Below are 24,633 nucleotides of genomic sequence, written 5' to 3'. Positions count from 1 at the left end.
CGGGAAAACAAGGAGAGTGGTAGATTCTTAGATGGGTGTCTGGTGTGAATGAATGGGTAGATGGAAATGTCACTTGCAGGAAGTTGAGTGGGGATAAGACAATTAGTTCAACGTGGGCAGGTTGTATTTGCAGTGCCTAAGAGAAGCCATCTAGTTTGCTTAAAGATTAGAAAGAGTAAAAGATACATGGATTTTAAAATATATGGGCTCCACAAACTATGTTAAGTTCATTCAGATTTTATTCTTCAGTGTCTATATACCAAATCCTAAGAGAAGGAAAAGTCTGCAGGTCAGTGTTCAGCTGGAAATTGAGCTTTTCCCTGGAGTATAATGTTTAACTACATTTCACAATGATGTGGTTCATTTCTTTGGAAAACAATTACTGACTCACCATGTTCCCCCCATACAGATAATCAGCATCTCTCCAGAATTACTGACCAGAACCTCTCAAAGGGGATCCCAGAAATTCCAGTTGCACAAGATATATTCCCCCACCAAAAAAAAAAAAAAATTCCAATGCCCAAGTACGATTGATGCTAAAAATTTAGAAGGTTCATTTATTTCATTTATTTATATACATTTGTGAGAGTAGTGCATTAAAGAAATCTTCCAGGGGCTGGGGTTATGGCTCAGCGGTAGAATACTCACTAGCATGTGTGAGACTCTGGGTTCAATTGTCAGCACCATATAAAAATAAATAAATAAAATAATGGTATTGTGTCCAACTAGGACTAAAAATATATATATTTTAAAAAGGACAGAAGAAGTCTTCCAGCTGGGCCTGGTGGAACATACCTGTAATCCCAGAGACTCTGGAGGCTGAAGCAGGAGGATCATAAGTTCAAAGCCAGCCTCAGCAATTTAGCAAGGTCCTAAGTAACTTGTGAGACCTTGTCTCAAAATTAAAAAAAATAAAAACGAATGGAATGTTGCTCAGTGGTTAAGCAACCCTGGGTTCAATCCCTGGTACTAAAAAAAAGAAAAAAAAAGTTAGACTATTTTCTAATTCAGTTTTGTTTTAACTGTTCGTTATTACTTTAGTTATTACTTTAGGTGAGGCAGAGGAGTAGGATAGACTCAGATAAAAGAGAGAAACCAGAAGGAGTTTCATGGTTTTATTATACCTACAGTTACCTGGAGAGAACACAGATAGGGCCACCCAGGGGAAGCAGCAAGGTCAGCCCCGACTCAGAGAGTGAGAGTGGAACTTTTATCTTGGTTCCTGCACGAAGGGATGGGCACAGCATGGTAGGCAGATGAAGGATCCACCAACTGTTTTTGAAAGTGGTGGCCCTGTGAAATTCATGTTCCCTGTGACTATTAAAGCATAGAGTTTAGAGCTGTCTAAAGTCTCCAGATGATTTAGAGCAAGCCAGGGATACTTGGAAATAGTAGTTATCTTTTCGTAGATGTTACAGCTTCAATTTACAGAAATTAAAAGCCTGGTGAATACAAGTCTCCCCAGTATTTAAACACAGAGCCCTTTCATTAAAAATCTTAATATTCCACAAAATTAGAATTCCTGGGAATGCATCTTAGAGGATTTTTCCCTGGGTTAAATTTTAGCCCAAACCATGTAAATCCAGGGAGATAAGACACCATCAATATATTTTGTAATATCAATTTTATTGCTCAAGTACCTAAGAAACTTTGCAAAAATTTCCAAAAAGTAATGTGTATGTCTTTTTACATATTTTGGCAATAATCGCTTATCTCTCTTTACTAATCAGAAACAACAACAACAACAAAAAAAAAACTTCACATAGACAAGTTTTCCAATGTTAATCTTACTGATTTGTGGGCAAGATATAAAGTCATTTTGTTGTTTGTCTGTTTGTTAATTTTTATATTCAAGTAGACTAACACACATTTTCCATGTTCATGGGACTAGTGAACAACCTGGAAGAGATGCTCAATTAGGGCTGTTCTATGTCCTCTAACTTTCGATGACTAATAGTATGTTAATTTATTTGTAGTCATTCATAAAGGGACAGACAATCAGGAGTATTTGTTGCGTACCCTGCTTTAGGTTATATTTACCATATATTGTTCTGGTCAAGTTCTCTATTCTGTGTTCACCTCCAGACATTGCCTAGACATCTGACTTCTGATGCTCTAAAAAAGTTTGAAATTTCTTTCTAACTTTTGGTAGTTACACTACCTTGACCCATAAAATTCTTAGTGAAAGTAAAAAAATAGAATAGCAACTTCTGCAGTATGAGAGATGTTTCATATATGTGTAAATGCTCAGGGACCTTATTCTCTGTGTCTATTCTTATCTGCTGTGCTTTTGCAATGAGGCATCCTGATAGGAGTGTACTGGCAAGAGTAGGTGCCAGCTACCTGCTCTCTAAAGGAGTTAAGTTTCCCTTCCTAAGCACCTCATGAGGAGCAGAGGGTAGCTTGGGTTCTGTGCCTTGTGCTGAAAGTGGGCTGCAGAGATAAGGGCCAGTTATGACAGCTGTATGAATAATAGCCTTGAAGCCAGTCTGAGGCTAACCTGCTTTGTTCTTAGTTCTGATATCCAGGCTCACAGCAGAAAATGCACCCAGGAAGCCTCAGAGAAAGAGAAAACTTCAAGGAGCCATGGAGCAAAGATTCAAGTTTAGACTTGAAATAGCAATAAATCACTGTTGAAATAGGAAGAGTTAGACCACAGACACACAGATGCCTGAGAATACTTACTTCTCCTTTTAAACAGTGTCTCATTTAATTTCCTAGATCCCAGTTTAATTTCTGTTGATGTAGATACTATATTAGTCCACATGGGCTACTATAATAAAATACTGTGAACAGGATGGCTAATAAACAAAAGAAACTTTTTGCTCACAGTTCTGGAGACTGAAGTCCAAGATCAAGGTGCCTGCACATTTGGTGGGGTCTGGTGAGGTCTTGTTTTCTGGATCACAGATCACACTTCCTTGGCATGTGCTCACATTTTGGAAGGGGAGCTCTCTGGGGCCTCTTTTCTGAAGACACTAAACCTTTTCATGAGCCCTTATGACCTAATCGCCTCCCAAAGCACCATCACATTGCGGATTAGGCTTCAACATATGAATTTTAGGGAAACTGCAAACATTTAGTAGACACTTTAAGGTAATTTCTTTTTCCCATGAAAAGGACTGGACCTTGACATTTTCATCTTTGACCCTTTAGTTATCTAAACTAGAGCTGCAGCCTGGCAAGCCAGTTGAGTGTGCAAAATCACGGAACACCACTGCCATCTGCTGTGCCTGCCAGAATACCACACCCACCCTCACAGCACAGATTCCAAATAGAAAGATAGGGATAGCACCTCCACCACTGCCTGGCTAGTGATCAGTAGAGCTGCCATAACTGCACACTCCAGTCTGAGGAATTTGAACAACAGCAACTCAGTTTTCTTTCAGCTCTGGAAGCTGAAATTTCAAGATCAAGGTCTTGGCAGGTTTGCTTTTCCTGAGTCTCTTTCCTGGGCTTGTAGACTGCATTCTCTCACTGCCTGTGTCCTCACATGGTCTTTTTCTGTGTGTCTCTTCTTTATCTTATAAGGACTTCAATCCTATTGGAATGGAGTCCTAGCCTTGTGAACTTATGTAATTTTAATCACCTCCCCAAAGTTGTTTCAATCTTTAAATATAGTCTTACCAGAAACTAGGTCTTCAATTTATGAATTGAGGCAGGGGATACATACTGCAGTTCATAAAACCACATCCAAGCACATAGCCCACCCCTACATGCATACCATGTGCTTCCTGGACATTTGAAAATATCTATAGACCTAGCCTCCCCTTGCTGATGTATCAAATGCCAATGGGTCAGGGCTTCAGAGCTGTAATGCTGTCTCAGTGCCTGCATGCCCACTGCCCACTGAGAATACTTACTTACAGGAGCCCCCAGCTAACACCTCCTGCTATGGGGTGCTCTGCCTTCAGATGAGTAGTTATTCACCAGAAAGAGACCCCTGCTCTGGCAGGGGTGCCGTAACCAGTGAACCTTATTTGATCAGGGCAACCCTGCAACACACTTTTATATATTTGTTCATGACAAGACAGCAATCGATCTTGGGAGGAAAAGCTTACTCCAAGACACCAGGCAGCCATGCTCTGCTGTGTTTGTGGCAGAGATCTTCACTGCACCAATCTGTCACTAGGCATGATGAGTTTTCCTTGTAGCTCCCAATCTTTTCTATTCCCCTCTACTTATTCTCTTTTACAGTATTTGAAAAAAAAGAAATTTTCAGAGATTCCTGGTCTGGTATGTTTTTTATCATATATGTAATTCTTCTGTCTCACTTCATCCCCAGCTCTTCTGTGCACCAGTGGGATATCCACTTCAGTGACAGAATTGAGAATTTGTCTTTATGCTTTGTTAGCATTGTTAACAATTAAAACAAATCCATACAGCCATGGAAAATGTCCCTAATTCATGAAAGGAAAAAAATTCATTGTCATATTATTTCTCGACTTTTGTTATGTTTCCTTAGCAAATTTGTTCTTAATAGTTAAACTCAACATTGGTCCTCTTGCAAATGAATTCAGTTTTCTAAGTACAGTCTGTCTTCCATATCCATGGTTGCAACCAACCAGAGATCAGAAATATTTGGGAAAAATTTTCCATTTCTGCTGCATTCCCCAAATAACACAGAATAAAAAGCATTTATGTAGTATTTAAATTTTATTAGATATTATAAGTAATCTAGAGATGACAAAGTATACAGAAGGTTATTGTAGGTTATATACAAATACTGTCACATTTTATTTAAGGGACTTGAGCATTCATGGATTTTGGCATTCACAGGAGGGTCCTGGAGCCAATGTTCCAGAGCTACTGAGAGGGGACTGTAATCACTATCTTTTCTAAAAAGATTCAACATATTTGCAAATGTTACTAACTATTGAAATCATCTAGGAAAAGACATGAAATTTCATTTAAAAATATATACTCAGGGAATAATTTTCAAGCAATATTTTAAAAAAAATGAATTCCGGATGTTTAGACTTAGAATTAGACATGTACATGTAACCACAAACCAAGCACAAATAAATGAAAACCTGTCCTGGGTTACCTGAAATCAAGTGGCCTAGGGATCAAAGTCCAAAGCAATTTATAGAATCTCTCATTTGGGAAAAAAAAAAAAAAACAGAAAATTATTCACTTCTCTTGGGATAAGAATTTTATGTTACTTTTGACTGATTTTTCTTCTGAAACCTGCTGGCCAACCCATCTACTTATTGAACTATGTTCTGTATGTTTTGATCATTTCTCCAGTTTCAGAAATACTAAATTTGAATGCTATTCTTTGAACAGTCACTCACCACTGCCTATGGAAAGGGTGAACAGGGGATCAAGGAGATATGTACCTCCCTGTAAAAATAATCTTTCTTCCTGGTTACAGAGTAATGTAGGTTTAATGCAGAAAGTACAGAAAATAAAGATAAAACAAGGGGGAGGAAAGAAAATGAAGATGACCCAGTTGAGTCCTGATTCTCAGTTAACACATTAGCGTATGTCTCCTGGTTTTGATTAGCTGCCTTCCTTGTTGCCTCCCTATTTATCACCTGTCATTCCTCCTATCAGGTTATTAGGACTACTGCATTCTGTTTGGTAACCCGAGCTTGCTTTCTGGTTATTTATAAATCACTCTTCATTCTCACGGCCCTGTCAACAGGTAGATTGTAAGAATCATGTGTTTATTTCACTTGTTGAGTCTCATACTAGTCTTATACTCAAACAACCAAATGAAAGAGTAACATGTATTGTTTTTAGGTTATTGTTTTATATCTCTTTAAAACAACTATTTTAGGAATTTCAAGGTAACTGAGTGAAACAGTTTCATCCATATCCACTAGTTTCCCATCAAACTCAAACTTGCCATTTCTTTCCTCATCTCTGAACAAGATCACATAGTGGTCCAGACTTTGAATGCCACTAACATCTAGCTACTCTCTGCAGAAACCTAGTGGGATCACAATGCAAGGAGATGTCACCTTTTCCACTCCCCTATCACAAGGATTGAAGTTCTGCATTTAACTTTATATCCTTTGATTCTGCATAACATTTCTTTTGAACTATGAATTCTTCAGGGTTTAAAATGATAGAAAACTATGGCCTTCTACTCTTGTTTCAAAGCCTTAATTTTATAGACCCATGAAGATTAAGTCACTTTCCCAAAGTCACTGAGCTTATTTGTGAACTTCTGACATCCCATAGTGTATCTGACTCCCTCAGAATAAATGAGTATTAGAGGTGCCATTAGGATCCACACTTGCCATTTGCCGCTGTATCTTCAGTATCGGGCACATCTCAACCTGGAGGAAGACACAGTAAGATTCTGGGCCACATGTGAATTAATCACTTGGCTCTTCACAAACATTTCTTGGACTGTATGGAAACTGACAAGAAAATGTGATTTCTCCTTAGATCTCAGCTTATTCTAAACTAAATGAACAACCTATTAAAACAAAGCACCTTTTTTTTCATTTTCTGAATAAATGGAAGAGGGAGAAATATGTGCTGTAGATGGCTACATATGCATATGCCTGCTGCCAATCACATGCAAGTTTCTATCAGTGATAATGGTGTTCTCTAAAGCGAACCATCATTTTTATATTGTCTCCAAAATTAGCTAGCACTGGTCTCTTTTTCAGCCTTCTATCAAATTGCTCCCTCTTGTGGTCCCTTAAAACACATGAGTTCTATGTCTAAATTTGTCCATTCAATTTGAGGGTGGTTCTTCAACAATCATTTCTTGTTTTCTTTTTTCTCACAATATCTCCTCCATGATACTATATTGATTTCACTCACACAAACGCACACATAAACATACGCGTGCATACCATGTTCATCTTTTAATAAATCTAATCCTTCCAAGTCAAAAATATTAAGGAAAAGAAACTGATTTATTCTCTGTTGACTTAGAATAATCAGGGATTGGCTTCTAAAGCATTGGTGCCGAGGTGACACTATTCAGATAAACCAAGAAGGACTCTTAAATGGGCTGTATAAAAGAGGTATTTTATGCAGAAAATACCTGTCAGGGTGAACTGAAATTATCCGGTAGATGCGAAATATTCACCATGTTTTGATCAGCCTCAATAGAAAAGAAAGAGTCTGTGATGGAAAGAGAAGCGGTGCCATTTACAGAAATGATTGATAGAAAAATCTTCCATTTTGATCATTTTACTTCTTCCAATTGTGCAGACACCACCCACCGTGGTGGCTGTTCTGTGCTTGTCACCTCACCAACTCCCTCTACACTCACAGAGATAACGACACAAGGAAGAAAGTAGCCAAGTTACAGAAAAATAGGACTTTTTTTTTTAGCACCAAAATGTTGATAAACATGCTCACAAAAGAAAGTCACTGAGATCTCCTCTCCAAAGAAAAAAATGCAAACAAGACAAAGGTAGCCCAGGAAACAGAATGCTCTCTAAAAGCCCTCCAGATAAGAAACATGCTGAGAAGATGACATCAGTCTTTTGATGAATGATGTTGGTTGGTGTCCACTTCATTACACCAGGTGTGTTTAGTTTGGGATTTGGCATCCAAGAGAAAAGAAAGCTGGGCTTGGCTATCTCCTTCTCAATACCTGGAGGACAGAGAAACACAATCTCCAAATACTGCCCTCGGTAGGCAGAATGAAAACACCTTAGCCTTACATGCAGGCACTGAAAGGGAGATTTGTCAACAGGAAGCCAGCGCAAACCCTCAATCCTGTGTGACATTTAAATGAGGTCACTCCAGCAGAGGATACACAGGAAGGCCTCTGCTATGATTGGTTGGCGTCCTGTGGCAGGGAATGAAAGAGAAACAAACTTAAAACTCACAGGAGGTGTGATTTGTTTAAATAATAGAAAGTAATTAGGCTGAAGACAAAAATCAGTGATGGCATTTTATAATTACGATTAATTTAAAGGTTAATTTCCTTTGGTGCGAAAATCTTATTTAAAACATTTACCAGGAAAGGAAATTAGGATGTTACTATCAAGAGGCATACAGCACTTCTGGGAATCCATGCCTATTATCACATGAAAATTAGGTTAGGTCCAGAGTAGGAATTTCAATTCATTTTTATGTATAATAGGTGGTAGCCAGACCTCAGAGCCAGCAGGATTGGCTGGGGCAGGCAGTGTAAAATTTGCATTTGTTTGTTTGTTTGTTTATAGGATTAATTGCAAATGTTCCCAACAAAGGAGCCTAGTTTATACATGAACAATCCTGACACAAGAAGAAAATTGGATATGGATTGCTGCCTTTGTAACTAATGAAGTTGATGTCAAAGGAATCCCCAAGAGTGGGGCTGCAAAGGGAAGCACCCAGGCCCACATTCATACTCCATCATCACTGAGTTAAATTGGATGGGGGACAGTACTTCTGAGGGCCCCAACCCTGTCATATCCTACTCTCTCTTCCCAGTCTGACATTTTATTCAATTACTCTTTTCCCACTGGGAATTGTCATGCCTCAGGTTCCAAATGTCATATGCACTCATTCATGTGTATCCATACAGGGTTGCTTTCAGGACACCCCTGGCCCCAGGGCTACCAAAGTCTATGGATGTTCAAGTCCCTTATACAAAATGGCATAGCATTTGCCTATAACCTACACAATCCTCTAGTATATTTTAAATAATCTTAGAATACTTATAATACCTAATAAAATGTAAATGCTATGTAAATTGTTGCTGTATTATATTATTTAGCAAATAATGACCAAAAAAAAAAAAAAAAACAAATCTTGGGGGCTGGAGTTGTGGCTCAGTGCTAGAGTGCTCGCCTAGCATGCATGAGGCACTGGGTTCGATCCTCAGCACCACATAAAAACAAAATAATGTGTCCACCTAAAACTAAAGATACATAAATAAATAAATATTTTGAAAAATCTCTACATGTTAAGTATAGACACAGCTTTTTCTCCCCTAGTTTTCAGTCCATGATTGGTAATATCCATGAATGTAGAACTCTTGGATCTGGAGGACTGACTGTATACATATCTTCTATTCAGCAGCTCAACTCCCAGAAAATTTGCATAGTAAAATCAATGCATGATAGTAACAGCCAGATGGAAATAACTCCTTTGCACGATTTTTCCCCATTCACTATGTTTTTACAGATATGCTCATTTTAAACAGTTTATTGCTACCATTGATATGTAAACCAATCCTAGAAATATAGAATTTGCAGAATCATAGATCTATGAACAATCTTAGCAATCTCTTATTTTTTTTTTGTTGATGATCAGGAAACTTGAGTTGTCTTGCAGAAAGTCAAACAACCATTAGAGGCAGAAGTGGCCTGAATTATTATAAGCCTCCCAATTATTAGTATATTTTCCTGTGTACTTTGCTTGAATATCCAGATAGATTCTTCCAACAAATATTTATTGAGCAGCTACTCTGTGGCAGTCATCAGGGATGAAGCAGAGAACCAAATAGATACACTCTTTGCCTTAATAATGACTGTGGTGTAGCACACAATTCCAATAGAAAGAGGAATGAAAAAAAAAAAAAAAACACAGAAATGCAGACAAAGAAAGTAGGGTACCATTAAGAATGCACTGCAAGAGAATCTCATGTAGTTTAGAAGAAAAGGACATTCCTTCCTGAGGAAGTGACACTTCAGATAAAACTGAAGGACAAGTCAGAAATATATATAGGTTTTTAAAAAACTATGCACATCTTTTTAAGAGAAAACTACGTTTTTACTGTTTGTTCCCATGTTGACTAGATGTACACCATATTTCACACAAGTACAATTTTAAATGTTTTTAATGAGCTCAAAGTAACAAATCTAGTTGCAATCTGCTCATGTATCAATAAAATGCTAAGAGTAATCACAGGACATTCTCGTTCCTGAAACTGCTACTCTTGTTCTACTAAGATGATTATGATTAATTTAGGCTCAGGCGTTTTGTGATTTTTCCTACTCTGGAGGCTGAAAAAATGATAAAAAGATAATGTCAGCAAAAATTACAAGGTGAGGAATACTTCTCTAATGAGTGATTATAGCATGCATGTTTATATTTTTATTTCCCTAAATATACATATGTTAATGCGTCCATGATCTTAACTGAAACTGCTACATTTAAATGGTCTGTGCGTTCTAAATATATCCTGGATGTCAGCTGAGAAGACATGCCAAGTCCTGTCTAACTAGCTCACCTATAACTGTAATAACTACTGTTCCCTCCAATTTTGTCTGAAAGGCATGTCATATATAATTGGAAGCAATTCTACCAGGGTAGAGCAATACAGAGAATCCAATCCATCCCAGTTGTGTGACACAAAGTGAGCCCAGACCTATTGAAGGTGAAGTTGACTTAGTTACTTCATCCTGTTCTGCATGCTTCTCCACATTTGTGGAAAGTATCAAAGATATCTGGATATGCAATCTTCCAACTCTTGCTTTACAATTTCTTCAGCATCATACCACTCACTTCATCCACCCGCTTCATTTTTTTCATCATGGAAGGATATACTGGGATCACCTTCAGTATGGTGATAGAAGGTTTGTCTAAGACCACCTGTTCTTGAAATTCTCCAACCAGCTTCTGCCTCCTTCCTGGAAGAGGTGTCTTCACTGCTATTTGGGAGCTTCCCTGCACTAGAACCCCGGGCTTTCTCATGCTTCCCATCTTCCTACCCTTCATCTGTCCCCAGGGTTGGCAAAAGTGGTGGTACTCCCATAACCCTACCTCCATGCTTGGCTTGTCAACATCCGTGCCTGAGGAGGCTCAGATTCCATTTCTCCACTTCTCATCCTGGGTAGTTTCCCAATGCTGGAGAGTCACTATGCCCCGCTGCCTATGTGTACTTGCTTCACCTGACTGGACGCTGGTCCTGCTTAACAGTGCTTTCTACTCTTCAGCCCACAGTGTGCCACACTCTCTATGGGACCTGTTCCTAACCTTTCCAGCCTCCTTAAACCAAAGACTCAAATCTGAGAAAGTCAGTGCTATCAAAAAAAAACCTCCTTGGATTTCCCCTCCAGAACTCAATACTTCTCTACACTGATGATTATTCTTTTGCCTCTTTAAAACTGTGCCCAAATCTGAGAAGAACAGGTAAGATTTTCCCCTGCAAAGTAATTCATCCACTGAACTTGACCTTCTGCCTGCCTAATCCAGCATACAGGTCTTTCCTTGTCCTTATTCTCAACCACTCCTTTGGACAGCTTCCTTTGCTTATGTATTTGTTAGACTTCAAGGATCCAAACACCAGATCGGTCCTGCCTCTCTCAGTCCTTTCTGATAATGTGCAAGGTGATTTCCAAAAATATTAAAAAATGGAAACTCAGTTCTATGTATTTGGGTTTTAGTATAAAATATCTTTCTGTTTTTTTTTGTTTGTTTGTTTGTTTGTTTTTGATTTTACATTAGACCACATGGGGTATTTTATTGCTTGTCAGACTATATAGTTAACCAACTAAGTAGTGTCTAAAGGGTCTCCATAGACCTGCTCAGTTCTCCTCAGCTTCTGTTGATGGCTTCCTCTCTTAATTTCCTAGTAGTACAGAGTTCTTTTATTTAAGTTTTTTTTTTCTCCATCTAGTCTCCTGGACTACATAATTCTAATCACATTAGTAAATAGCCTAAATATACATTTTAAAGCATAATTCCAATCAATCCTCTTGTATAAATCCTTTTTCCAAAAAGGATGGGACCTTGAATCTAAACATAATGTTTTTTTAAAATATTTTTCAGTTGTTGCTAGACCTTTATTTTATTTATACATGGTGCTGAGAATTGAACTCAGTGCCTCACTCATGCCAGGCAAGTACACTGCCACTGAGCAACAACCTCAGCCCCCATAATATGTTTTTATTAGTTCTTTGTATATACATATGACAATAGAGTGTAATTTGATTTATTATACATATATGGAGTATAACTTATTCTAATTACGATTCCATTCTTCCAGTTGTACATGATGGGGAATTTCCCTGGTTGTGTATTCATATATGAGCATTGAACGTTATGTCTGATTCACTCTACTGTCTATTCCCATCCCTCCTCCCTTCCCTTCATTCCCCTTTGTCTAATCCAATGAACTTCTATTCTTCCCTCCCAACTCCTTATTGTGTGTTAGCATCCATATATCAGAGAGAACATTTGGCCTTTGGCTTTTGGTGATTGGCTTATTTCACTTATCATGATAGTCTTCAGATCCATCCATTTACCAGCAAATACCATAATTTCATTTTTCTTTATGGATGAGTGATATTTCTTTGTACATATATACCACATTTTCTCTATTCATTTAGTGGCTCCATAGCTTAGCTATTGTGAGTTGAGCTGCTACAAATACTGATGGCTGTATCACTGTAATATGCTGATTTTAAGTCCTTTGGGTTTAAACCAAAGAGTGGGATAGCTGGGTCAAATAGTGCTTCCATTCCAAGTTTTCTGAGGAATCTCCATACTGCTTTCCATAATGGTTTTACCAATTTGCAGTCCCACCAATAATGTATGAGTGAAATTTTTCCCCACGTTCTTGCCAACATTTATTGTTACATATATTCTTGATAACTGACTCCAAAGCCTCCAATTTTTTGCTACCTCATAGCTTCCCTGTGATGTATCCAATGATAGCATTCTATTATTAGAACACAATTTAATATCAAGATTCTGTCCTTGGCAAAAAACTCTCATGTATTTCTTACAATCCCTAGGTATTGCTTTTCCTGAGAATTGGCAGAGACAAGAACAACCTGACAAAATCTTTTTTTTTTTTTTAAATCTGGTGGAAATTATATTTCCTTTTTTACTAGGTCTTTGGAACTAAAAGCTTAAAGCATTTTTTCAAAGATATTTTAACTAAATAAATATTTTATTTACTATGACACCTTGGTACTGCTTTGGGCCTTCATTTTTTCAACATGTGCATATGCATTACCAAGTTTACAATAATAAGGATCTGATTCTGAGACAACTAAGAGGGAAACATGGAAAATAGGATCCTAAGACCTTGAAAAAACATATCTGACAAGATGGTTAGGAAGTGAAGCTTCTGCCAGATTTAGCTAATCAGACGCATTTCATTCAACGTGTACTTTATCTGCTAGAAACCCTTAGTAGCCTCACACTTTAGTGATCTTTCAGACAACTACAAGATTAAGTGCTCCTACAAAGGACTGTGTTTTCCTAATGGTGGGGGTAGGGAGAACTCACTCTCCTGTGGGAGATTTTAGCCCAGACTGAAAACCCCAAGCTCACACAGCTTGAATTGCTGCCACCACGTCTGTGTGGGAAGAAGGCTATTCTTTTCCATTTGGCCTATGGTTAGTTGTATTTTAAATTCCTTTTGTGCAAGTTGAGTAAGTACCATTAAAATTCATACCTGCAGAGGTAATGGATAGACACTCTATTTTCATAGGCCCACACAAATTCTTTAACGTCCTTCAATGAGTTCTAAATATTTAGGCTTAGTTTTCTGTGAACTGCCTTTTAAATTTTTCCCTCGTGGTTTTTTTCAGCCCTGTCTCTAAAAGAGTGTTGACTAGTGGCTTTGTCATTAATAACCAAGGGACAATTTTATACTACAATACCTCACTGCCAACATGTATTTAAAAAGGCAGCTTTAGGTTTGCTGAATTCTGTGTTCATGATTTAAAGGTTTAAATAAAACAGAGATTCACCACAGGGAATATATTTTATTAAAGAATATTTATCCATGAAACATTTTTTCTCTTATTCTATTATTTCTAAATTCTACTATTACTAACATGATTAAGTCATAGCAATTTAACTGATATGGCATTTTACTAATTTAAAATAATTGGATTTCCCTGTGCCTCCATAGGTCAGTAGATATGAATATACCCAGATTGCAGACAGGAAAACTAAGGCTAAGAGAAAACCCTGTAGCCACACTTGCAAAGAAAATGATAACATTCCTGAGTTGTCTTTTGTAGATGATTGATATGTCTGATACCTTGATTGTGGTGATGGTTTCATAGGTATGCAAATACCAAATTCCTCAGACTGTATATATAAAGTATGTGTGGATTTTGTATACCAACTACACCTCAACAAAGCTAATTTTTAAAAATCCTGAGTTGTCTTTGAAGGGTCAAAGATAAACTCCTCCAATGAAGCAATGATTGAACAAATGCAAGCTCTATTATTTTGTCACTCTCTGCCTAGTTGTGAGTCTCTGCTTAGGATGCCACAAACTATTCAGAAAGAGAATCATGTATTTCCTACCAATGATATTTGTGATGTTGTATGGCATTCATTAATGAATGACCCTCTCAACCTAGTCATGTTAATGCTAAAGCACATCCTAGCCTCTTTTCTTCCACCGTCCTTGACCAGAAAAGTTGCAGAGGTGGCTTCTTACCATTGATATCCAAAAAGATTCTTTCTTTTATCTCAAAGCACCTAACTGACAACTAACACTCCAAATCTTCTATGAAATATTTTCACTTTTCTTACATCACTCAAGACCTTGTGGAAGAAAGGATAAAAACACTCAATCCAATTTCATCTGGAAATTTTGCTAGCATCTTCCATGCACTGATCAAGTGCCTTATTTTCCTTTGCAGCATAAAGGGTCTATGGAGTTCATTCAGTAAATATGAATTGAGTGTCACCCATGAGCCAAATATTGTTCTGAGTTCCCAGGCTATTGTCGTAAACAATAAACAACAAAGAACAGTAAATCACGTGCAGCTTACATCATAGTGGCAGAGGCAATCGACAAACAAATAGATTTATAATATGTCAGGTAGAGATAGGTTGCAATGAAGCAAATAAAGCTGAGTGAGAAAAACAGAAATTCATCTCTAAAATCTCAGCAAGTCCCCAATTCACCTTGCACCAATTACATTTATTTTTTTCCCTTTTCCTGGACCTTGCCATTTTGGGTGCCACTTATAACTTAAAAACTGCATTTCCAAAAGGAAGCCAGACACCAGCTTCTTCCTGATATTCTTTTTTGTTATGTTGAAAGAGGCAACATTACCCTAACAAAAAAACCTTCTGAGAATCAACCTTGACTCTTTCCTTCCCCTGCCCTTCCTCATGTTCAAACACTATATGTTTCATGTGTTCTACCTCGTTGTCTATTTATTTTGCATTCATTGACATCTTTCCTTTCTCATCCTCCTAATTCTAACTCAGGACTTCAGCAACTCCCCTTTCACATTTTCTATTGAGCATTGAAGTGTAACACAGACAATATGACACATTGAAATAAAGAAAACATCCCTTATTACTTTGCAAAAACCTCACTATAATAAGAGTGATGCAAGATGGTGCTGATAATACAATTTTCAGAAGGAAGAACTGCTTAAGTGCTTATGTGGTGGCTTGCATCATTTACTAGACAAAAGCCAATGAACTAAGCCTTGGGTTTCACCTGCCTCATCGCCTTGCAAGACATTTTGCAGAACTCACAACACGTCATTGGTAACTGTCACTGGTGGATACACCCCAGTGGCAACTGTGTCAGTCACTGTTCACATCACAATATTTCTAGAATATTAGATTGGAGATAAGGAGGAGACAAAAAAAGCAAAAATTTCCAGGAACACAAATAATGATGCTGGAGAATAAATAATAAAAGAAGACCCTATAATCTGTAGAGAACACAAAAGAAATACTCAAAACTTTTGGCAAATAATGTGGAAAGAAAATAAAATTCTAAAGATTTTAGATTTAATCCAACGTGTGACTTGAAACCTTTGATCACCTTTGAAAAGTTTCCAGGAATTTACTAGAATGGCAAGAGTGAAAGCTTGGAAGGAAAGAAAATACCTGACTTCTAGTCCTGTCCTCTGCTGTTTACTACCTCCAAGCAATAAACATGTATTCATTTGTAAAATGAAAAGAATTATTCCTACCCACCTGATAATAATATTGTAAAGATAAAAGATATCTCCTGAAAGAGCTTTAGGCACTATTAAACACTTCATAATTGTTGGGAATGCATTTTATTTTTATTTTCAGGAATTAAAGAGATCTTTATTGATAAAAGATACTCTTTTTCAAAATAATGCAGAGGTGGGCTATGACCCCACATGTAACTCTTATCATAATTACCTGGAGAAGGATCTATCAGCTGTTTCATAATCACTATTGCTCAGAAAAATTTTACAGTAAGCAGTATCTCCTATAAAGCCTGAAGAAACATTTAAAAGAAATTGAGAACAGATCAAAGTGGTATTAAAGATATCTTTAAAACGTAAGCCAACCCCAGTATTTCAATTTTTTGAGAGTAATAAGGCCATTTCATTCACCTCTGCTCACCACCCATGTGGCATCCTAAAGCATTCCATAAAGCACTGAAAGACCCTTTGTAAAAGGTTTAGAGATCAGGTTTACCTAGCTGATTCACTTTGGTCTTAATGGTGGTCAACTGGTTACAGCTGTTTTCTATTCCTCCCTAAAGTCACTTAGAAAGACATCCAAACAATTACTGAGAACCAAATGCACATGGAAATTGGTCATGCACAATTTCCTAGGCTATGAACTCTGGCATGTATTTCATGTAAACTATAGAAAATATGCCCTGGCTTAAATTTGAATGTCCCCTCCTGGGATAAATAGTGAAAATCACCCTGGTTATATATTCAGAGCCTCTTCTTTTTCTCATCTTCATCATGGATCTCTGACTGTTGGAACATTTTCCATGACCCAGTCCAACTGAACACTCAGAAGAATCTGGAAAATTGGGCTCCTTCCTTTGGAGTTTGTGTTCTCCTCACCAGTTGGGTAGCTATGAACCACTTCTACCCACACTCCCAACATACAGATCATGGCAAATAAAGAGCAAGCCCCAGAGGATTCAAACTACATTAAAGTTTAGGCACTAATAGTGTTCAGGATATTCATGTTCAGGACACACCATACGTACTTCCTGGCCTCTCCCGGTGTCTTAGGGAGGTCTGCATTGTGCCTTACTCAACTTTAGTCCCCACTTTTGGTCCTACTTCCATCTTTTGAATTTGAAGACTTGTCTTATTTCCTCAGGTATTCCATCCCTAGGTGTACTCCAAAATCTTTGGTTCATAATCACAGTCTGGCTTATCTGAAGTCTCTGGAAACGAGCTAATGAAATATCTCAAAACAACAACAATAACAATAACACAATAAATCTGGATGTCAATTTCATTGAGACCTTATTGCTTATTTCTGTCCTCCATCTACTGTGGCCCACTCTATGTTCTAGCACCAAAGTCATGAAGCTCTAACCCTGCGAATAATTCTCAGGAAACTTGTTCATAATTAATTCCATTGTTGGCAAGAGCTCACCCTAAAAATGGGAATTTAGGCACTAAAGTACTAGCCTTAAAAAAATAATTTCTCAAAGTACAAACTGTTAAAAGTGTTGCCATTTAATTATTGTACAGCTCTTCTGGTATTGTCTATATTAGCTATGATACAAATGCGAACAATGTAGAAAACAATAGAAATTCACTTTAAAAATTTTTCTTCTATAAAATTAAATACATGGTAAAGTTCCAAAGCTGTCACCAGTTTAGAATTTGTAACCTGCCTAAGATAACACAGCCATCAGGTAGACCAAGTAGTACTTAAACTCATGTCCCCCTAATATCAGGAGCTCTGCTTGGTCACTACAACTCTCCACTTCTGATAAGGAAAAAGACGCTATCTACCTCACAAAACGTGTTTCTCACCACTTCCTCGCCAACACTTATTGTTGCTTGTATTCTTAATAGCTGCCACTCTGACTGGAGAGGTAGGACTGCAAATTGGTGCAGCCAATCTGGAAAGCAGTATGGAGATTCCTTGGAAAACTGGAAATGGAACCTCCATTTGACCCAGCTATCTCACTCCTCGGTTTATACCCAGAGGACTTAAAAACAGCATAGTACAGGGACGCAGCCACATCAATGTTTATAGCAGCATAATTCACCATAGCTAAATTATGGAACCAACCCAGATGCCCTTCGGTAGATGAATGGATAGGGAAACTTTGGTATATATACACAACATTACTCAGCACTAAAAGAGAGTAAAATCATGCATTTGCAGGTAAATGGATGAAGTTGGAAAATATAATGCTAAGTGAAGCAAGCCAATTCCAGAAAAACAAAGGCCAAATGTTTTCTTTGATATGCAGACGTGTAATAGCAATTGTGGGGGAGGGGGCGGGTCATGGGATGAATGGAGGAACTTCAGATAGAACAAACACAAACGGAAGAGGGAAAGAAGGGGACAAGGGGGTAGGAATGATGGTGGAATGAGTTAGATATCATTACCCTAAGTACATGTATAAGACATGAATGGTGTGAAAATACTTTATATACAATCAGTGTCTTGAAAAATTGGGCTCTATATGTATAATGTGAAATAAATTGCATTCTGCCATCGTGTTTTACAAATCAGAATAAATTTTTTTTTAAAAAGTATTTCTCATGATTAAAAGAAGCCAGCTACATGTCACTAAAAGACATGGAGTAGCCAGGTACAGTGACTCATGGCTGTAATCCCAGCAACTCAGGAGACTGAGGCAGGAGAATTCCAAGTTTGAGGTCAGTCTCAGCAACTTAGTAAGGCCCTCAGCAACTTAGAGAGACTCTGTCTCAAAAGTTAAAAAAACAAAAGGCTAGGGATATGGCTCAGTGGTAAAAACACCTCTGGGTTCAATCACCAGTACCAAAAAATATAAAAATAAAAAAAAAAAAAACTTACCATGTGATATATATATATATATATATGTGTGTGTGTGTGTGTGTGTGTGTGTATACACACATATATATGCATATACATATGTAATATGCATATATATATATATATATATATATATATATATAATTTCAACTCTATGACACTTGTGAAAGATAAAATTATGGAGACAATGAAAAATAGTGATTACCAAATGATGATGGGGAGGGAGACATGGTTAGATGGAACACAGAGTATTTTTAAGGCAGGAAGTCTATTTTGATAGTATAATAGTGGATACATGCCACACACTTGCCAAAACCAATAGAATTTGCAACACCAAGAGTGAAGACCAATGTCAGCAATGGGGTTGGGGTGATAATCATGTGTCAACATATGTTCATCACTTGTAACTCCACCTCTGATAGAGATGTTGATAGTGACAGAGGCCATGCATATACAAGGCAGGGCCTTGAGGAATCTCTGTATTTTTGCTAAATTTTGCAAAAGCACAAATTAAATTAACCTAAAATGCTCTAAAAATTATGATCTTTTTTTTAATGGGAAAGGGCTTCCTCAATGTACAGATATCATAGACTATATGTTATATTGCCCCTTGCTTTAGTTTCCATATGGAGCACCCTAGGGTATTGACAAGAGAACACAAACTAGACAAAGTAATCCAATAGAATACAATACTAGAAAAAGTCGAGGTGTCTTAGTGCATCCTAATTCAACCTCTATTTCCCTGTGCCTTTCTTTCCTGTAATCTAGCTCATCAGCCTCCAGTTGTTTTGCCTTTTGTCTTCACATAAACCTCTATATCCAGAAATAAAAATGAAAAAAATAAACTTTTTCATGTCACTATTACTATTTACTGTCTCCATTACCATTTCTGTCAAAACTTTGAGGTATAAGACAATCACTTATTATGCTCATAGATTCTGTATGTTAATAACTCAGGCCCAGAAGAATGGATTATCTCTCTTCAATGATGTCAGGAACCTGAGCTGGGAAGACTTCAAAACAGAACTGACTCAACATTTGGGGTCTGGAATCACTTAGAGGCATTTTCTCTCATATGTCCGGATATTGATGCTGGCTACGGGCTGGAACCTCACTAGCCTGTCGGCTTAAGCACCTATGGATGGTTCTCCATTGCTCTGTCCATGTGGGCTAGTTTGCCTTTCCTCATGCAATGGTAGCTGTGTAGCCCAAAAGAACGAGAGGAGTGTATGACACCTTTATATATCTGCCCCTGGAAGTCACATAGTATCATTTCTACTATTTCAAATGAACACAAAGTTGTGCCCATGTTCAAGAGGAAAGGACACAAGCTCAAACCACTGGATGGGAGGGGTTTAAAGATCAGGCTGTGAAAACATGTGGGATAGGAGATACTGTTGCAGCCATTTTGTAAAACATCATGTACCACAGTAACTCTGGTTATATCTTATTGTATCTTAAATATCTGGGTCTGTATGGCCTTTGAATACTTCACTCTTATTGTTTCAGATTGTAAAACACATGATGGCAGGGAAATCCATGTTGAGTTAACTTCCATGAACTCCACCATAGCACCTTGTACTCAACAATCAGAGTACATATTATTGCTCATGTGCAACTAATGATACATACCCTTGGGCAATCATTATTTTTATGATATAACATTTATAACATGATAAGAAAATCTCCATATTAGCCAAAAAGGCATATGGCATTTTAAAATTGCTAGAAAAAAAAGTATATAATTTCTTCTCCCAAGTGAATACAGTCTTATAAGACAATAATTGCATTTCACCATTGGAGGAGTGGAAATAACTACCTAGAAGAATTTTTTTTTTCACTTTTTGTCCACAATTATTTTTAGTTTAACAGATTATTAAAAGACTTAAGTTGTAATCTGTGTGAACCTTAACCAGGAGTGGGTTCTTCTGTGAAATTAACTAATGAAGGAAATTGTTCCTTTTCAGTTGATTTCATAGGTGGCTTTGACTCTTATGGCTACCAAGGGCCTCAGAAGACGTCTCACTTACAACTTCAGCCTATGTACATGTAAGTACCTTGATTTGGAGGTATTTTTCTGGGATACCAAAAGATGGTCCACAAAATGTATCATGGCACAAAACAGATGGCATGAAGCTCTTCTTCAGTTATATATTTTCACGATTAATATTGTTTTGAATGGAATAATTCTGATATTTTATTTATATATATATATTTTTAATTTAACTTAACAAAAATGCCATCTCTGCCATTAGTCCTACATAAATATCACCTACACGACTCAAAATCCTGTATATTATATTCCAAGAATTGAATTACCACAAAGTTATATATTCTGAAAATGATATAACATTGTACACTATTGTATTAAAAACTATATATAAACCATATTTTCTGCTTTTCCCAGGTTAGTCCCAGTTTACGTTGGTTGTCCTGGTATAATTATCAGCTTTCCATATTACTCTCAAAAGAGTTCTCATTTAAATGCTTAATTATAATTCACCATGGTGATTCATAGTATTCAAAAAGAAATTTTAAAAACAGAGCAATGCTCCTTCTCTATCATTTTTCTAATGTGAGAGTGCAAATGAAACTAGGACAATAACACTAAAACTTATCAAACCCTGAACTCTAGCACTCAAGAGAGCAGACATATAATCAGAGCCTGATTTTTATATCTGTGTTTAGGCAAATTCCCTTGGATAACAACTGATAACAAATTCTATATATCAGCATCAAGTGATATGCTGAATTGCAAGCGAAGATCAAAATAGAAAGTAAGATTCCAATTCATTTTAAAATGTGAACTTCTCTCTTTGAAGATATGTGTTTGTTGTCCTTGTCCTCCACCATTAAATCATTTACCTTTTAATATCTTTAGTGTATAGGATAATCAATGGATTTGGGGAGTATTTCTCCTCCAAAGAGATTAATCTGTAGACAATCCTTTTAAGCTTCTCTTTAAAAAGAGAATGATCCATACATTGTGCGTGCCTTTTTTATTTGTGTCCTGGTAGCTCTCTGCAAGCATTTGCTATCATCACTTATAGAAGAGACTTTATTGGTTCAGAAGTTAGCGGATACTATATGTCATTCAAAGCATTGCGTCTCTAAGCCTTTCTTTACATGCCCACCACCACTGCCCTAACTTCAGCTTCTTCCTTATTTCAGAACCTCCATCCCATCCTCCACATGGCTGCCAAATTAATCTTCACAAAGTACTATTCTGAGAATTTCACCTCTCTGCCCAAAAGCCATCAGTGACTCCCTGTTACCTACTGAACAGAATCCAAACTTCTTGCCATAGCCTACAAGTCTAACCCTGACCTGGCCTCAATATTTTATTGAAATATCTTCTCTTCAAGTTCTAATAATGTTTGAATCCCAACCACCTGCAGATGATGCGAGGAGATGGTAGGGGAAATGTTATGGTGAATGAAAACTGGCCTAGCCTCCTTATGCTCTGTATCCAGTGAATTCATAAATAGACTGGTATCTTCTTTCAAGTCATTTTTTCCCAACCAAATTCAATTCTTGCCTTCTCAAAAAAAAAAAAAAAAAAAAGACATAGTTATTTCCAATAGTCCTGCTGTTATTTTGACACCAGATATTATATTTTTCCCAAATTTTGCTCTTTGAAAACTCGCTGTCTTTAAATCTTATTTTAAAATATACTTCCTATATAAATTATTTCTTAACATTATTTTCCTCTAATACTCTCCTTTTTTTATTTTTTTGCAATATACTCTTTATACTGTATCTACCCAAACCTCTCAGAAAAATCTGATAGCTACAACAAAAAATAAAATTAAGCCAGGTGAGGTTGTGTATACCTGTGATCCCAGAAACTTGAAAGGCTGAAACAGGAGTATTGTAAATTCAAGGCCAGCCTTGAAATCTTAGAGAGACCCTGTCTCAAAATAAAAAATAAAATGGACTAGGGATGTTGCCCTATGGTAAAGCACCCCTCCAGGAAATTCCAAGAACAAAAATACAAAATTATACATCTTTTGAATTTTTTGCCATTCTTCTCAATATTTTAGAGTAAACATCTGTAGGGTGTGCTATTTTAAAAGGGCAAAGCAATCAGGAGTAGTATACTGCCTGAGATTAAATTCATTATAACCTTGATCGTATAACTTTGTTTGAAAAACTTTAATCTCACCAAGCCTAAGTTTCCTCACCTGAAAAATAGAAATGACAACACATGTACTTCATTTAATTGTTCGGAAATTATATGAAAAAATCCAGGTAAAACATAGAAGACATAAGATATGTCTCATAGTAAGTGCTTAATAAACAGTATTTATTAACAGTGAAAATAATTCTTATGTCAACCAACATCATCATGAAAAGCCTTGTCAAGTCAGATATCTCATTTTCCAAAGGATATCCTCTGTATATGACATATGACATATAATATTAGCTCATGTAACAATATATTTGAACTTAAAAGAGTAGATCAAATATCTACAAGGCATGCAATTGCTTGATATTGACTATATTATATAACATTGCATTGTGTTGGTCAATAAAAATGATCAGTAAAGATCACCAAGCCATAATAAATTAGATGTAACCCTCATCCTCATCTAACTTTAAGCTATAATATTAACATGAGAAGGCTAATTATACATAATGCTAATTATACATAATCAGCATATTGTTTCAAACCAGGCATTTATAATTCTAATGTTGATATTTAAACAGGGACTTTACAAAAATGAATATCTTTGTCAATGATTAAATTCCTTGAAGACAAAACTTCTCATGATTTTGTTAAATAAAGTAGTTTAAAAGCCAAGTGGAAGTAATAAAAATACTGCCCATGAATAGTAAAATTATATGAGATCCTTCAAATTTTGTTGCTTAGGAAGTAATTTACATGTTTGATGGAATTCAAATCTAAGAAGTCAGGAATACTTAAGGTACATAAAATATTAAAGTCAAAATCCTACTATCACCCCTTCCACAAAACATCCCATAGGAAACCTTGGATCCTAGAATACAAAGATTTTATTTTACAGATGAGGAAACTGAATCAAGAGAAAGGAAAACAACCGTCACACAACTTGTTGGTGGTACAGCCAGGATTATCAACCTCTTTTCCTATCCCCTTAATTCAGTCCTCAACAAATTTTAAGGTGGGCTGTGAGTTCGACTTCATGTTACATTCCCTGATTTTATTTTCTTGTTAGTGTAGCTTACACTGACTTAACGGCCATAAATCCATAAAAGTCTGCACCTTCCCCTTTCTGTACATTCCCTCTATTCCCTTTTGATTTTACACTATGCTATGTCGAATGAAGGGCCTTTTAAACTTTGTAACCCTCAAAACCATTCATCTGAGAGCAACTGCCTATTCAAATACTGTGAAAAATCAAAACTGATTCACCTACAAACCTTGTTCCCTGCTGAGTGGCAGAGACCTGAGCATCTCCTCTGTCTTTGTCATTTGGAGTGTGCCTTCTCCTGTCAACTTGCCATAAATATGTCTTGTAAAGTAAGAGTAATTTAACATCATGGGCCAGTTCGTGCACCCTAACAATATTATAGAGCAACTGGAAATAAAAGCTGTTCTTTTGAAAGAAAGCAAATGCTAAAAAGTAATGTGAAGTGTTAGCTATGGGATTTTCATTCTACCCCACAAACCTTCTGTGGCCAGGACCCTGGACAAAGCTGTGAAGTCACTGCCAATACTGACTGCTGGTCACAGCCCTGTTTCAGTCCCCATAGCCAATGAATACAGGGTCCTTGTTTTTTTAGTTAGGTTTTGTGAATGTTCTTGCTTTGTAATTTTTCAGATTATCTATAATCCATTTAAAAGGAAAGGTTTTTATGTTTTCCCTTACACTTTGATAAATCTTTTTGAAACCAATTGGTAACTATGAAATTACAGCAAAAAGAATTTCCATGTCCACAGATCAATTTTCTAGCATTGTAACTGCATGGACTGCCACAGAAGCAAGCATAGATCTGATCCTGCTCCCGCCCAGTGAGATGATCCTGTGGAGT

General features: G+C 36.9%; 1 protein-coding gene across 1 annotated transcript in view; it reads left to right on the top strand.

Moving 5' to 3' along the window:
• Nkain2 (sodium/potassium transporting ATPase interacting 2) overlaps positions 1-20,671 on the top strand; it is a 160,735-nt gene extending 140,064 nt beyond the window's left edge. Inside the window, exon 3 of the mRNA XM_076859771.1 lies at positions 20,586-20,671. Within this exon, the coding sequence (XP_076715886.1) occupies positions 20,586-20,671 (86 nt within the window). The remainder of the gene's footprint in view (positions 1-20,585) is intronic.
• Positions 20,672-24,633: the final 3,962 nt, after the last annotated feature.

This window comes from Callospermophilus lateralis, chromosome 6 (assembly GCF_048772815.1).
Source record: "Callospermophilus lateralis isolate mCalLat2 chromosome 6, mCalLat2.hap1, whole genome shotgun sequence".
NCBI lineage: Eukaryota > Metazoa > Chordata > Mammalia > Rodentia > Sciuridae > Callospermophilus > Callospermophilus lateralis.
The sequence above is the reverse complement of the archived record's forward strand: the minus strand, read 5'-3'. Positions and strand labels throughout refer to the sequence as shown.